At 37.4% G+C, this 15,109-nt stretch overlaps 2 protein-coding genes across 8 annotated transcripts; one reads left to right on the forward strand and one right to left on the reverse strand.

Annotated features, from left to right (window-relative positions):
- Positions 1 to 140: 140 nt before the first annotated feature.
- LOC112701709 (nuclear pore complex protein NUP96) lies at positions 141 to 8,642 on the reverse strand. 4 transcript variants are annotated; one of them, XM_025752439.3, is made up of 6 exons: positions 8,193 to 8,642; positions 2,079 to 4,646; positions 1,595 to 1,718; positions 1,246 to 1,394; positions 899 to 996; positions 141 to 526 (listed from the first exon to the last, which is right to left on the reverse strand). In XM_025752439.3, exons 2-6 carry the CDS (start codon positions 4,584 to 4,586, stop codon positions 331 to 333), a joined length of 3,075 nt encoding a protein of 1,024 aa, XP_025608224.1. In that variant the 5' UTR covers positions 4,587 to 4,646; positions 8,193 to 8,642; the 3' UTR covers positions 141 to 330. The 4 variants fall into 4 exon arrangements, with proteins under 4 accessions (XP_025608224.1, XP_025608225.1, XP_072055956.1 ...); XM_025752440.3 differs by having other exon boundaries at positions 2,079 to 4,594; positions 8,193 to 8,639; XM_072199855.1 differs by having other exon boundaries at positions 8,101 to 8,639.
- A 1,349-nt stretch (positions 8,643 to 9,991) lies between these two features.
- Positions 9,992 to 15,088, forward strand: LOC112701710 (uncharacterized WD repeat-containing protein C17D11.16). Of its 4 annotated transcripts, XM_025752442.3 has the most exons (18): positions 10,058 to 10,537; positions 11,048 to 11,196; positions 11,333 to 11,420; positions 11,502 to 11,686; positions 11,865 to 11,944; positions 12,028 to 12,126; positions 12,227 to 12,347; positions 12,546 to 12,604; positions 12,707 to 12,769; positions 12,846 to 12,916; positions 13,054 to 13,150; positions 13,433 to 13,507; positions 13,718 to 13,816; positions 13,926 to 14,069; positions 14,151 to 14,180; positions 14,276 to 14,338; positions 14,453 to 14,530; positions 14,617 to 15,088. In XM_025752442.3, the coding sequence occupies exons 4-18, from the start codon at positions 11,545 to 11,547 to the stop codon at positions 14,689 to 14,691; spliced, it is 1,296 nt and encodes a 431-aa protein (XP_025608227.1). In that variant the 5' UTR covers positions 10,058 to 10,537; positions 11,048 to 11,196; positions 11,333 to 11,420; positions 11,502 to 11,544; the 3' UTR covers positions 14,692 to 15,088. The 4 variants fall into 4 exon arrangements, with proteins under 4 accessions (XP_025608226.1, XP_025608228.1, XP_072055957.1 ...); XM_025752441.3 differs by having other exon boundaries at positions 9,992 to 10,537; positions 11,048 to 11,420; XM_025752443.3 differs by lacking the exon at positions 11,048 to 11,196 and having other exon boundaries at positions 10,030 to 10,537.
- The last annotated feature ends 21 nt before the right edge of the window (positions 15,089 to 15,109 follow it).

The raw sequence follows: 15,109 nt of genomic DNA on the forward strand, positions 1-15,109 counted from the left end.
CAAACTATATCCTGATAAGGTTTAAGAAAAGGAAGAGTATTTAACTATTTATATTCGTAACCCGTTCCCACTTCTGATAAAGTTCAATAATTCTACCATCAAGCACATGCAAAATGAAATTTGGAAGTTACAGCTACAGGTTCCCAAAAAAAATGGATGAATATGATATTATAATCACATTTAGCATCATTTCATAATCCTGCAAGACCAATTAACACAAAAAGGCACAAAATTCATGGTCATGGCTCAATTGCAGATCAAGATCCCTCCCCTGTAACACGCATTTCTTTTCTGATTTCAAAAATCACAAGCAATAGGCAAACTGTGGAATTAAGTAGCAATCTCAGAGAGAAAGCTGGTAAACAGATACACTGCGTCCTGCAAGTGACCAGAGCGAACATCTTCTGGAACTGGTGCACTGAAAGCAGTGTCAAAGCAGCTAAACTGTTCATCTCGGCTAGCACCCTCGCCCACAGCAGATAGCAGCAAATCACATATCTCACTCCCCATTTTCGAATACACCAATCTGCAACAGAAAGAAGTAAGCATCGATACAACAATTGAACATATGACCTTTCTCACAGCATAGCTCAAAACATGCATATACATGGCAAAAGATACCGGTCCTGAATTTACTGAACTAAAGTTGTGTGTATACGAAGATATTATAAAAACAAAAAGCCAAAATACCAATTATTAAATTAAAATGTAAATTATTTCATCAATTACTATATTCCCTTATTCTTTATCATGTTTTTCGGGTCCTTCTCACAAAAAGAGTGCATCTCCAAAGAGAAAAGAGCTCTATACATGTATTTTGACCAACCTACAAGATCAGCATTCGAGCTATAATGCAACCTTAAAATAGGTCAAAAAGCAGTTGGAGGGCAATGTATACCTTGCATCAACAGGTAATTTGCGGTCCCAAACAGCCAATGATGCATTAAGCTGACTGACAAATTCCTGACAGGCAGCATTTTTACTTTGAAGAGAATCCTGAAAAAGGAAAGTTTATGATTTTGAGAACGTAAAAAAAAAAAGGAAATAGGAAGGCTCAAGCTAAGGACACACCTTTATTTTTATTTGACTGTAAACTAACTTAACAAATCATACTTTCACAATTCCTAATTGTATGTACCCCAAATACCATCCTATGGTGTGATAAATTTGCACTTCCAGAATAATCAATGTGTACATGAATGATAATAAAAAAAGGGGGGGACCTCCTTTTATAAATTGGCATACCAATTGAGTCATCGCATTGGTGTCTCCCTGAAGTGAGTTTCTCATCAAATAATATGAAATATATATTCCACCTCCCAACTCCCAATTCTCAATTTCAGATTTATGGTCCTCCATGGAAGTTGCAATCCTCCATATCTCTGAGTGTTTGGCTGCACAAGATATTAAAGTAGTTACTTATGATGATGCACTTGCTTGGATTCAAGGAGAAAAATTCACGCAATTTTCAGCTATGCAAAACAATATAATGGGTCAAAACAATAGCACCCCAAAATTATAGGTGACAATGCACAGGTCTTTTATAAGAATTAATCAGTATTTTTTTCAAGTAACAGGCGTAAACAAGAATTACCTTGCAAGTATAAACTATGAGCAACTGATGTTACGAAAATGGTATGAGCTTTCTGCCAATTTGCACACTGAAGAAAGTGCTCAAGAGCTTTTGGCAGATCACCATTATAATTATAGTAAATTGCCTGCATCACAACAAAGAGCTTGTATTACTAAAATATCATTCACCAGAGCTTTCAAAATTCTTCAAGCATTATTGAATTCAATGATCAGCCAGGAAGATCAAGAAAACAAATTAATGCAGTTTTACACAAAAAATGGCTAGAATGAGCGCCTCTATGTATGTCTAAAGAGTGGGTGTGTTGTAAGTGCGCGTGGTTTTTCTGTCAATATCATTAATTTGAAACTCAACAAGTAAAAGTATCTGTACCAGAAGATGATTGTAAGAGAAAGATAGAGTTGAAAGGGTACTCTAAAACAAATTATGCACATTGTGGACACTCCTTCATAAATAAATAAAATAAGGAAGGATATATGATGCATACCAGAGCCTCATGAATCCATTCTGAAGGAATGCCTAAATCCTCAATGAACTGTTGCTGAGATTCATCTGAACTCCAAATTTCGCAGTACTGGAACAATATCTCCCGAATCAAATTCACATGAAGAAATTGACAGTCTTCTCGAAAGGGTAAATGAAGGACCACATATATGGCCCAATGGCATTTCCCTAGGCTCAAAAGCTGAGACACGAACCCCATGTCTAGAACATGAAGATCATTAGATTTGATAACACCCACTGCTTCCAAGACTGCTCGTTGATGCCATATCATGTGATAATCAAGTGGATCAGGGGTTGAAGAGAATGCACTAAACATAGCCTTCAAAAAGCTAAATTCTCTCTCTTCACTAGAATGAAGAAGCATAAGATAGAATGAAATGTCAAAGTGTTTATCTGCATTCCAGCTGATAGCCTCTTCTGATGGTCCTTCATCAATAAAAAGTGGAACAGGATATGGAGCCCTTCCCTCATCAAGAAAATGCTTATATGTCCGAAAAGCAATGGGCAATGATGTGTCAGGCGGCAGTTTGTACCACATCAATAAACCTAAGAACCTCCTCCAATCAATATCGACCTCGTGCAATGCATCATGAATATTTCCTGCAAGCAATTCATATAGCCTCACTCTGTCGTTTTCAATGAAACTAAAATCCAGACCTTTCTTTCTCCAAATATCAAGTTGCTTTGAAATGTCAGAGCGATTCACAGTAGAGCCACCCGCCTGACTTAACAAACAAGCCAGCCTCACATCTCCTTTGGAAGCTGCCAGTTGCACTGCTTCATCTAGTTGCCGCCCAGTGAGGAATACAAAAACATGTTGTAGATAATCAGAGTCATTTAGAGAGCTTATTTGGTTTTGAACATGATAAGAAACACTCTCTCGCAACCAATAACTGAACTCTGCCCTCCTCATAAGTGGGAGTGCTTCTTGGTCAACATCTTGATAAACTTCCTTCATATCCTGCATCATATCTTCTTCATTGTCAGCACCCAAAGATTCTACTTGACCTTTTTGTTTTCTATCGAAGAAAAGAACTCTGATTAATTCCCAGGTCATTACTTGGTGTGTTAAACCCAAACGTGTAGTGGAAGACAACCCTGGTACAGTCAATTGCCTCTCAATAATATCACAGTAGCCATGTGAAATATCTGACAACATTGAACAATTCGCTTCAAGCTTTAGAAGTTTCAATTTGCAAGGACCAATTCTAACCTCTTCCTTCACATGGTTTATTTCTTTGTGAAAATTTAATGGAGATATCAAGGCAGATTCAACAAGTTCCTCACTCACTTTGTTATTTTCATCCCTAACAAAATTGTCAAAAGCAACTTTCTCCAAACTGACAACAGATGATAATACCTTGTACTCACTACCACTTCCTACAGGTGCACCAGAATGTAAAAGAATGCCATTAGGTCCCCATCCAACTCGGAATGACTTCCCCATAAATAGACCTGCATCTACAATATTGCGAGCATAGTTTGTTGACACTGGAGTTTCATGCTTGAGGTCTAACTTAAAACCTTCCGCTTTTATTGTCTTCAGAGGCATTCCCTTATGTTGCTGAACCATCAAAATAGACCCAGGAGAATTTGCATCAAAACTCCCATGTTTATATTCAAGTAAAGGAAATGGAGTTTTCCTTGCAATTGGTGGAGTGGATCTATGGGGCATTGCCTGAGCAGAATTTTGCAAAGGCCTTGCATATTCCTTACTGATGGATGCTTTATGACTCAATTCCTCAGGCTCTTCTTCATGTGGGAACATCAATAATCTCATTTCTCTCATTTTAACAGGGTCAAGCCTTAGATGAGCTGGAAGAGAGTGAGAAAGTTCAATCCCGTTCATATTTGTAGAAGGTTCTTTATCATCATCATACATCTCACCATCAGCATCATCCATGACAATGTCTTCCTCGTCATCTTCGCCAAACCCGAATCTACTGAAGTGATCTACCAAGAATTTCCATTCACCAGTTGTTAGGTCGAACGAAATAAATCTTGCTCCTTGCCTCTCAGTACTTTGTTTTACTTTTTTCACAAGAAAATCATCTTTCCTGTCTTTAGACTTCAGTAGTTCAGTATCTAGAACTAAAACTACTTCAGCTGCCTTGTTAAGGCCTTGACCAACTGCAGGTTTATCATTTTCGTCGCTGTATACAACTATCTCATGTTTATAAAACTTCACAATATGATCTAGATCCAACCCCCTGACATCTGTTTTCTCAAGAAACCTGACAGATCCATAACCAAGCCTCCCAACAGTGAAATTAGGAACTCGGGTACAATAACCGGGGTCAAGGAGTTCCTGGGCCACTAACTCCTCCAGAGATGGTTTGGTATAGTATCCAGGGGAGTACAAGATTGGCAAGGAAGCTTCCGTTTCTCTCATGCTCTCATTCAGTGGAGTAATTAAGCCTTTTAAAGCCCTTCTTTTTTTGCAGTTATGCACAGTGCACACATCAAAGAAGCTTCCTGCGTCAAATTCCATCACACGGCCTGTTCAAAGTGACATGTTGCTCTTCAAAACTTACAAATCCAACACAATTCCCTGATATACAAAAAGCATATCAGATTGGAATTGCAAAAGAAAGCACCTACACAACAATCTCTAGGACAGAAAAGTAAAAGTAAAAGAAAAAAAAAGACATCCCTACAATACATATAGAGTATGGTGCATATCAAACTAATAATACTAACAAAACAGGGACTATATAAGGTTTATACTATAAAAATTAAATTTGTAAAACAACTACACAACAAAGCACCTGATATTTATCAAACGAATCCCATGAATAAATAATTCTTACACAATTATATATTAACAGTGGTAGAAATAGAAGGAAATAAAAATAAAGAAAGAAAGAAACGAACAATAAAACCAGATTTACAAAGACATTGAGCTGAATCGCAGCACAGTGAAGTAACCCAACATCAATTTAAGAGAGCAAAGAGAAAATAGTTGGCAGTAAAATTGCAGAGTAACTAAATATGAAGTAACAGCGGTTGGAAACTGGAAGCTGAATGAGTAAAAAGATACTCGCATGAATAATCAAGGTTGCGAGAACCGGACCGGTCAAGTAACTGGTTTAATGATTCAACGGTTCAACTGAGGTCGAACCGTGGTTGAACCAGTTTAATTAAATATAACCTAAAATTATTAAAAATTCAAAGTGACATATATTGTTAGATAGGGTGCAGAATAATTAAAGCATTGTATGAATTAAACAATATCAGTTTCTTAATCTTCATGTATATATAACACATTAGCAATAGGACTTCTAAACTTGGTCAAACAATATCATTTTCAGATATAACAACAGAAGATAGGCAAGCAAAATTTGAGGCCACAAATTTTAGTATGGTGCAAGGTGAAAAAGAAATCAGTATAGTCTACAATTTGAGCTGGAAGAAGCAATTCCACAGCACAGTAAGAAGCCCAGAACACAAAAAAACTGAACAATTAAATTAACTAAACAAGACAAAAACACAATAAAGAAGCATAAATAACCTCTATAAATTAGGTTTCCATTCCTGAATTTTCCATTTTCATAAATTAGGTAATCTTTTTGTTCTTTGCTTCTTAACTTCATTCTCTTTTCCTATGAGTAAACCATCTCCTGTCTGAACTTCACCCAACCCTTATTTTGAAGGCATATAGTAAATCCAATGCAGAATTGTAGCCATGTTTCTCTTTTGAATCAATGACAGCAAAATAACAAGTAAAACAGATTGGATTTATAACTCAGTCTCAGCAGAATTAATTCATATCAATCTCAGCAAAAATCATTCTCAGCATAATTAATAAATTAAACTTAAAACAAATTTAATTTATAACTCCATCTCAGCAGAATTAATTCAACATCAACTGACTGAATTCAAATAAAACTTAAAGAAAATTAATATCTCAAAACTCAGCAGAAACATCAATAATACATCATATGTATATTCAGAACAAAACGAAGAAGAAAACAATATAATACAATTACAACAAATTGAACATTATTGAAGAGGATAAAGGGGAGGTTTTTACGTTATCTGGATTGGCAGCAAAGGGGAGGAAAAGACAGCATAGAGCCAGAGACAGAGAAATTCAAATTCAGAACTTCAGTAACGTGAAATAGGGAAGCAATGACGGTGAGACACGGTGTGGAGCAGAGAAGCAGCGACGACAAGATTGGCAGGGAGTAGAGAAGGGGCCACAGCCAAAAAGGGCCGAGGATGGGAGAAGCAGAAACGACGCACGGCAAGGAGGGGAGAAGCAGCGACGACTCACGGCGAGGAGCAGAGAAGCGGTGACGACCAACGGTGAAGGAGCAGAAAAGCAGCGACAGAGAGAGTTCGGACAGGGAAACGGCGACGCCAACAACAGCCCCGAACCGACCTTAGCTTCTGGCGACACGAGGAGAAGAGCAGAATGCAAGAAAGGGGAGATGGTGATGGTGGCTCTGATAGGGTTTAGGAGAATCTAGGGTTGGTGAGGCTGTGTTGGTGAGAGAGAAAGGGGAGGGGGTGTCATTCAGCACCAAGGTTCTGAGAACCGGACCAGTCATCAAACCGCTTTAGTTACTGGTTCACTAATTTATTGGTCCAACCGGTCTAACTGACGGTTCAACCGGAAAACCCGTTTTAGAATAGAATAATAAATAAATTATAAATATGCAAGTATTAAGTTGAGGGTATAAAGTAGTATGAAGTTTTTCTAATGGAGTGGTGAATTACTCTCTTAGGATTTTCCTTTTTTTATATTAAATGCAAAATTGCCAGATGAAAGCATGATACCAAGCAAGTACAATTCCTCATCAGTACACAAAATGTTAAAAGAAATATCTGACAAGAATAGAAAGAATATCAAATGAATTATCATAAATCCAACTAAAAAATAAACATAGTACTCGGATAAATAAATTTGATAACATTATTAATAACAAAGTTGGTAGTGGACTAGTGCTAGAAAGGCTTCACCAAATGAAGGTGCATACAGGCTTTTAGAGACAATAGACTTGGATTTGTGTAGTAGCATTTTGGATGAGTTGCTTTGAAGACCATTTGGTAAAACTAAGCTTTGAATAGGTACAATACAAGCTTTCACCAAATGCTCATAACACACAGAAAGACAGTTTCTCAAGATACATAAATAAGTGTTCATCCTCTGAAAATAATCATCTGAATCGGTATAAGGCAGGAAAAAATGACTATAAGTCTCTTTACCCAAGTCAAAATAAACAACCATATCTGAACTCAACAATCAGCATTCAGCACCAAACATTACAAAACATTAACCAATAATCACACTAAACCTGCAACCAGCAATTACAAAACAGCAACAAAAATTAGTACATAATAAAACATTCCAAAACAGTGATGACACTAAACCTGCATAGTAAATAATCTCAAAGACAATGATCACCAATATCCAGCAAATAAACAATAAATACACAACAACAATCTAGCAGATAAACAAGAACAAGACCTAAATAGAAAATCCAACAAATTAAGTCGCAGCAACCTAACAATTTGACAAATTAAACAACAGCAGCCCAACAATTTACCAAGTTATCAACTTAATAAATTCAAGAACAGAAAATCACAACAAAACAAAAAAATTAAAAGTAACAGAAGAACACAAGAACAATTAGCAAATTAACAAGTTCATAATAACAGTTAAAAAATTTACCAGAAGAACACTAATGCAAGTGGAATCATCATGCTAATATGTTTTCTGCAAAGATGCTATTTGTACAGCTAAAATTTCCTAATTACTATGATCCAATCATTCTAATTTCACATGCAATCAACTTACTAAATTTCTAAAAGCTAGAAATTATAAAACCACCCAGAGATATGGTCAAAGCATTTCATCAAACATGTTGAATGCGGTAAAATTAAAACGAAATAAGAGAATTCAAAGCTTAATTTCAATGTGATAGAGAAGAGAACATAACTATTGTAACTTTAATTTAGTCTATGAAAAAATCCAAACCACTACCAAATCAAATAATTACTTATTGTAATAGAAAGCAGAAGTTGCAGAGTTTGAAGAAGAGTATTGGTGTTGTGTGAGTGTATTGTCTGGTGGCGGGTTTAGGGAACTCACGGCGGGGACAACAGAGAGCAGTTCGACGGCTGAGTGGAGCCCGCGGGTTGGTCGCAGAGTTTGAAGCAGAGAAGCGTGGCTTCCAGACGAACGCGAACTCGAACGGTGAACAGCGAGTGAACGCGAACGGTGAACGCCGAGCGAACGCGAACGGCGAAGAACGCGAACACAGACGCGAATGTGAACGGCAAACAAACGGCGACGGAAGAGCGGCTGAGCAAACAAAGACGACGGACGCCGAGCTCGAGGAAGCAACCGCGATCGGTGACAGCGAACAGGGGTTGAAGACTTGGAGCACGAGGGAAGCTAGATGACGGATGGCGAACTTTGAGTGCGACGGACGGCGGCAGTATGCCACTCCTTGTGGCGGTGGTGTAGGCTTACAGTGCTAGGGTTTTGTGGTTGGGTTGGTGTGATTTCTCTGACTGAAAGAAAGAAAGGGAGAACGGGAGAAAGAAACGAAGGAGCTTCCCTTTGTAAACCGGCCGGGTTTCGGTTCGGTCTGACCGGCCGATTCTCGTCCGGTTCAACAGTTTTTTGTCGGTTTTTTTATTATCGGTTTTATATACCTGACCGGACCGTTAATACTGCTGGTTTGCGGTTAAACCAGTCCGACCGACCGGTCCAGTCCGATTTTCAGAATATTGTTTAGCACTGAACTCGTGTTTCTCTGGAATCAAAACGGCGCTGTTTTTATTGTTGGATCAGTGAATCAGGGCTTAAAAAAATCCGACCGATTTGCTTGGTTCGCCGGTTAACCACCAGTTTAGCCAATTTTTAAACCGATTTTCTGCAGAACGATTTTGGAAGTCAACCGGACCAGACAAATGATCGGTTTTCGATTAACCCGATCGAACCGACTGGTCTGGTCCGATTTTCAGAACCTTGTGAATAATAGAACGGAAGAGGTCGCAGCTACTGAGACTGAACAACAGAGGGAAGAGGGTGGAAGGAGTGGGGAATGAAAAGTGAAAGAGATAAGTCTCAAAGTGGTCCCTGAAGTTGCACTCGAGCCTCATAGTAGTTCATGAACTTAAAAGTTACCCATATTCGCCCCTGAAGTTGCACTCCGGGACTCATATTCGTCTTTCCGGCACATTCCGTCCACCTAGCACCACCGGAAAGCTGATATGGACTCCTTCGTGACACGTTGGCCAAGTAACGACTAGCTGACGTGGATTAGTAAACTTTTATGGTGCAATTTGGTCCCTAAATCAAAATAAAAATTTTAATCCTCAAATTTAATCATTATTCCCTTCTCTACGATAATCCCTCTTTTCTCTACAGGCATAGATTTTTGTATCCCAAATTCACAAGATTTTTCTTTTTGTTTATTTTTTAGTTGAAGTATCTTCTAATAATAACAACAACTAGAGTCTTCTTAACAACCATTATTTGAATAAGTTTAACCGCTTTTATTCTTTTTTTTTTTGTAAGAAAGATGGTAAAATTATAACATAAAAAAAGTTATGTGATATATATAATTAAAGAAATAATGCAAACTTTAGTTTTTAAAATTGTGAACGTTCATAAAAATTTGTTGACTTTTAAAAATGATTAAATTGATTCCTAAATTCATAAATTGTGAATCTCAACTCATCTCTAATGCTAATATAAAATGTTAAAATTTTAGCAATAATATTTACAAACAAAAAGATGATATGATTAATATTTTAATATGATCAAATTAGTGTCTTAAATTAGTTAATTATATTTATTTTGCTTAATTAGTTTTTTATTAATTAGAGACTAAAATAATAAATATTAAATTAGTTATCGGCAAACCGGATGAAACGGCCGGGTTTTTTAAAGGACCGGTTTTGTAATCTCTCTAAAAAACGTTGTCATTTTGACGCCAGGAGAGAAAAAAAACCCTCCTAACCCAACGCCTCCCTCAGTCCTTCTCCCTTCCAACCCTAATTTCCCCTATCCGCCGCCCCCCTCTTTCCTCATAGATCATCAATCTAATCCAGTTGCTCCATAATCCCAACTCCTCCTTCACCTGACACCGTTGACCACACTTCAACTCCACCAAACTTTCCTTTTTTTCTGCGTACAAGAATCTTGGGTACTGGCTTGAACTTTGGGCGTGCCCGCAGAGACGATTGCTTCCACGCGCCGGTCAGGTCTCACCGCTCATTCCAAGGCGCTGTTGACAGTAATAGGCTCCGCAGAGCTCATAGTGATGTATCGTTGAGCCGGTCGTCCGTTTGGGATAAATCTGCAGATTCGGTTCGGGAGCTCGAGAATTGTACGAGTTTGAAGGGTGTTGCGGTGCCGTCATGTGAGGTTGCCGAGAATATCAATGAATAGCAAGGAGCAGTGAGTTTCTCATCCATCAAGAAGTAAGCTAGTAAATTATGCATAGTTTTTACTTTTTATACGTTATCCATTACAAAGAGGATACTGATAATGTTTTCAAGATGAATAGGATTCAAAATCATCAAAACAGATTTATTCTTTTATCTGAAGGAGTTATTTCATGTGCTGCACATCCTTTATATAATGCCATCGTAGTAGGAACAAAGAAGACATTTTTGCTGGTGATTTCACAAAGACAAAGGTCAAACAGTGAAAAAGATTTGTCCAAACTTGATTTATTGTTGAAAGTTAGTTGTACAAATTGAATCACGATTGTTAGTTTAAGATATAATAAAGTATTTGTTATTTGATTATTGACAGATTTCTGTTGTTTACAAGTCATATGACAATGATTTTTTTTTTTAAAAAAAGGAAGACATTTTTCTTTATTTTAATGTGGTTTTAAGTATTTGATTCTCCTTCTTCATAGTTTTTGTTTTTAACCATTTTCTTGTCTTTTCTCTTTTGATTGTGAATTGAATTGAATATTGCAGAGGATTATGATGAGTTATCTAAAAGTGAAAAGAGGAAAGAAATTTTCGGTGCCGAATCAATTTGGGCTTCCAAATATTTGGGCCTTTATTGGGCTAGGTTGAGTTTGTTTTAAGGCCCGTTAAGCCATCACCGAACTGGACCATTAAGGGTTCTCCTCCTCCTCCTTGTTACTCTCTGCTACTGCGGCTAGCTGCTGCCACCACCATTCTACACACACACCACTTTCTTCTTTCGTTTGATTTCGAGTTTCAGAATGATTTCAGCTATTTCGTGGATACCGATAGGTGCTTCGAAGGCGGAACCCACCGTAGTTGAACCTCCTTCCAAGGAAGAAATTCAAGATATAATCACCGCCGCCGCCGCCGCCGCCAGGTCTTTCTCTTCTTCTTCAAAACTCACTTAGCCAATTATAAAGTTTTATCAAATACCTAACAATACATGTATGTTATGCAGTGGAGAAGACAGTGAAAATGAGGAAGAAGCAAGTGATGAACGCATGGATGATGCCGATGGCGCCGTCGATGAAGTTGCGCGAGCACTCAATGTTGCTGATGCTCTCGGGAAGGCTGATAAATTGGACGATATTGCCCTCGGTTTGAAGGAGCTTGACATGGAACATTACGATGATGAAGATGAAGGTATACAATTAACATCTCAGGGAATTATCTATCTGTTTAGTTAGTTCGTTAGTTAGCGGTTTTAGTTAGAGTTAGCTATTGAATCACTTAGCATGATATCAGCCATGGCTATGGTTAGCTAGCTAGCTCTGTCTCCTTGTGTTGTCTGTGTTAATTTGCATCTTTTTATTGACCTTAGGAGTTGAGGTATTTAGTTCCGGGATTGGTGATCTTTATTATCCAAGTAACGACCTGGATCCTTATATTAAAGATAAGAACGTAAGTTCCAATGCTTCGTTTGCATTCTGCTGTTGACCTTCATTTGTGACCCTACAACATCATTTTTTTTTTACATTGTTAAGGATGATGATGACTCCGAGGAACTCGAAGACATGATCATTAATCCAACTGATTCTGTCATTGTTTGTGCTCGTACTGAGGACGATCTCAGTCTTCTCGAGGTAAACAAATCCTCACTTATTGGCTGATGTATTTTTCTTTCATGTTTGTTATGTGATGCAATGGTAGACTTATATGAGCTGCGCCTTTTTCTACTACAAGGTTCATATACTTGAGGATGTCGGTACTCGTGAGATGAACATGTATGTCCATCATGATATCATAATTCCTGCATTTCCACTATCCACAGCTTGGCTTGACTGCCTTCAAGGAAGAGAGAAAGGTGGGGAATATTGCCTTTGTCAATGCATCTCGCATGTTTACTCCTTTTTTTTTTAATTAAATATGTTAGTTTTTTGTGCTCGTCTGTTTTAGTAAATAAGTTCTAAATTCTAGCCTTCATTTGCATGCTCAAAATTTGACTTGATCCCCTTATGCTTCCTCTACTTTCTATCGCATTATTATTTCATTATCATTGCAGGAAACTTCTTAGCTGTTGGTTCAATGGAACCGTCAATAGAAATTTGGGACCTTGATGTTGTAAGTGAATATGGTTAATAAATTTCACTGAAAAGTTAGAAACATCATTCAGAATATAAAGCCACTTTCATTGAATACCTTCTAAGCTTCCTTTGTTCCCAGATTGATGCAGTGCAGCCATGCATGGTTTTAGGTGGCATTTCAGAGAAAAAGAAGGGGAAGAAGGTTTGTACATCTTTTTGTGTTGAAGTGCAATTCTGAGTGTAGACCCAGTTACTGATTCTGTTAATTGGTTTTGTAGAAATCAATCAAATATAAAGATGACAGTCACACTGACTCTGTACTTGGTCTTGCCTGGAACAAAGCGTTCAGGTTTGTTAAATTTAAAACTGGATTTTGGTATTATTTCATCTGTTGGGCACCTTTTGGGACATAAAGGTTTCATTTATACTTATTTTGAAACTCTATTCTTGTGCACCTCTGATGACAGTCATTATTAAAACATTCAGGAATATACTTGCTAGTGCCAGTGCTGACAAGCGAGTCAAGATTTGGGATGTGGCTACTGGGAAGTGTGAGAGTACAATGGAGCATCACTCAGACAAGGCAAGTAGTATGCTAAAGTGCAATCAATTATTTATTACAAATATGAGCTTCTTTTATTGATAAAGAGGACTTTCCCCCCATGTCCATCATCTTTTCTTTTTTTTTCCCTTACTTCTAAAATAGTGTACAAGCTCAGAAATATTACTTATACGTTGGTAGGAAAGATTTTCACTTTTTTCCTTAATTAAGTCATTTAATATTGTATATTTTGTCTTACTAACATTAATTTGGGTTGCTTGAGTCAATATGTTGTCTGATGCCTTTGTTCATCTATCTTGACAGGTTCAAGCAGTTGCTTGGAATCATCGTGAACCAAAAATTCTTCTTAGTGGTTCATTTGATCATACTGTGGTCCTGGTAGTGACAGAATGTTGCTTATATACTCTATATTTTTTCATTTCTTTTTTTATCTGGAATGGATACTTATTAAACTGTAGATTTTGGTTGTATAATATTCATGTGCCAAAACAGACTTTCTCTTTAAAAATGATCACATTGGAATTTCTGTCTGCCCTTTTTCTTAGTTATCTAACATTCTAATGCTTTCAATGCTATTACACTTTGCAGAGGGATGGAAGGATGCCATCTCATCCTGGTTATAAGTGGTCAGTCACAGCTGATGTCGAGAGCTTGGCCTGGGATCCACACACTGAGCACTATTTTGTGGTGTGTTATTGTTAATTTTGATTTCTCGTTTCATTGATTGAATTGGTAATTGTGTTTTCATGGATGCGTAGTTTTAGCTTCACTAATAATAATTAAATTGTGCTTCTAGGTGAGTCTCGAGGATGGTACTGTCAAGTGTTTTGATGTTCGGACCGCAAAGTCTGAATCCACATCTGATCTAAGTTCTACATTTATTCTTCATGCACATGACAAAGCTGTTACCTCAGTATCCTATAACGTCTCAGCACCTAATGTATGTATTTTCAATGTTTTGGTGAGAAATACCAAGTTATTATGTACTCTAGTTTAACCGTACCTTGCTGCCTTCTTGCAGCTACTTGCTACTGGATCGATGGACAAAACGGTAATTGTGAAGTCAATTTGTTGTGTTCCTATTCCTATATACTATATCTTGTAGAATTGGAAATCATCTCATTCGAGTACTGTTATTTGTTGCAGGTAAAGCTTTGGGATTTATCGAACAACCAACCATCTGTTGTGGCATCTAAAAACTCCAATGCTGTAAGTTTGCTTCTCTTATTTGTTGATATTTCAACGGGAAAAAAAGGTATTCTCTAGTCTGAATCATGATACAAGTAGCACGGTTGACTTCTGTTTTTGGATGCGGCTTTTCAGGGAGCTGTATTTTCTATTTCGTTCTCAGAGGACAACCCCTTTGTGTTGGCTATAGGAGGCTCAGAGGGAAAATTGCAAGTGAGTGAAAAGGGCCACAGAAATTCAAATTTGTGTTGTTGATAGATTTTTCTGTGAAATTTACTGTTGTCACTCATACCTTGTAGGTTTGGGACACTTTATCTGAGTCTGCTGTCTCTCGGCGTTATGAAAATTACAACAAGAATAGAACTCGGTCGTGATATAATTGAGCATAATAGTCTTCCTGGTCTCCCCTTCATATGTTACTGGTAGGCTAGAAGTATTTAAGTTAGATACAGTTGTTGCGAAACAGGTTGAAAGCAATATATTAAGGATGGTAGATATATAGAGTTTGATAGCATGTTCTCTCTCATAATTCATGTATTTAGCATCCTTATAAGTTTTGAATGAACAATTGTTCTACAGCTTGGATCATTGAGTGTTTCAATTTTTTGCCTTTGTAATATAATTGCAGTCATGCGCTTGTGAAGAACGAGTTGCAGCGTCTTCTGTAATCGAACTTGTGTGCCAAACTGCCAACGTTGTTCTCAACTGTTTATTACAATGGTAAATTAGATTGGTAAAGCAAACGAGTTGTTTGTTTTAATTTTCTTAAAATTGATTTTGAAATACTACGTG

The sequence above is a fragment of the Arachis hypogaea genome, chromosome 7 (assembly GCF_003086295.3).
Source record: "Arachis hypogaea cultivar Tifrunner chromosome 7, arahy.Tifrunner.gnm2.J5K5, whole genome shotgun sequence".
Taxonomy (NCBI): domain Eukaryota; kingdom Viridiplantae; phylum Streptophyta; class Magnoliopsida; order Fabales; family Fabaceae; genus Arachis; species Arachis hypogaea.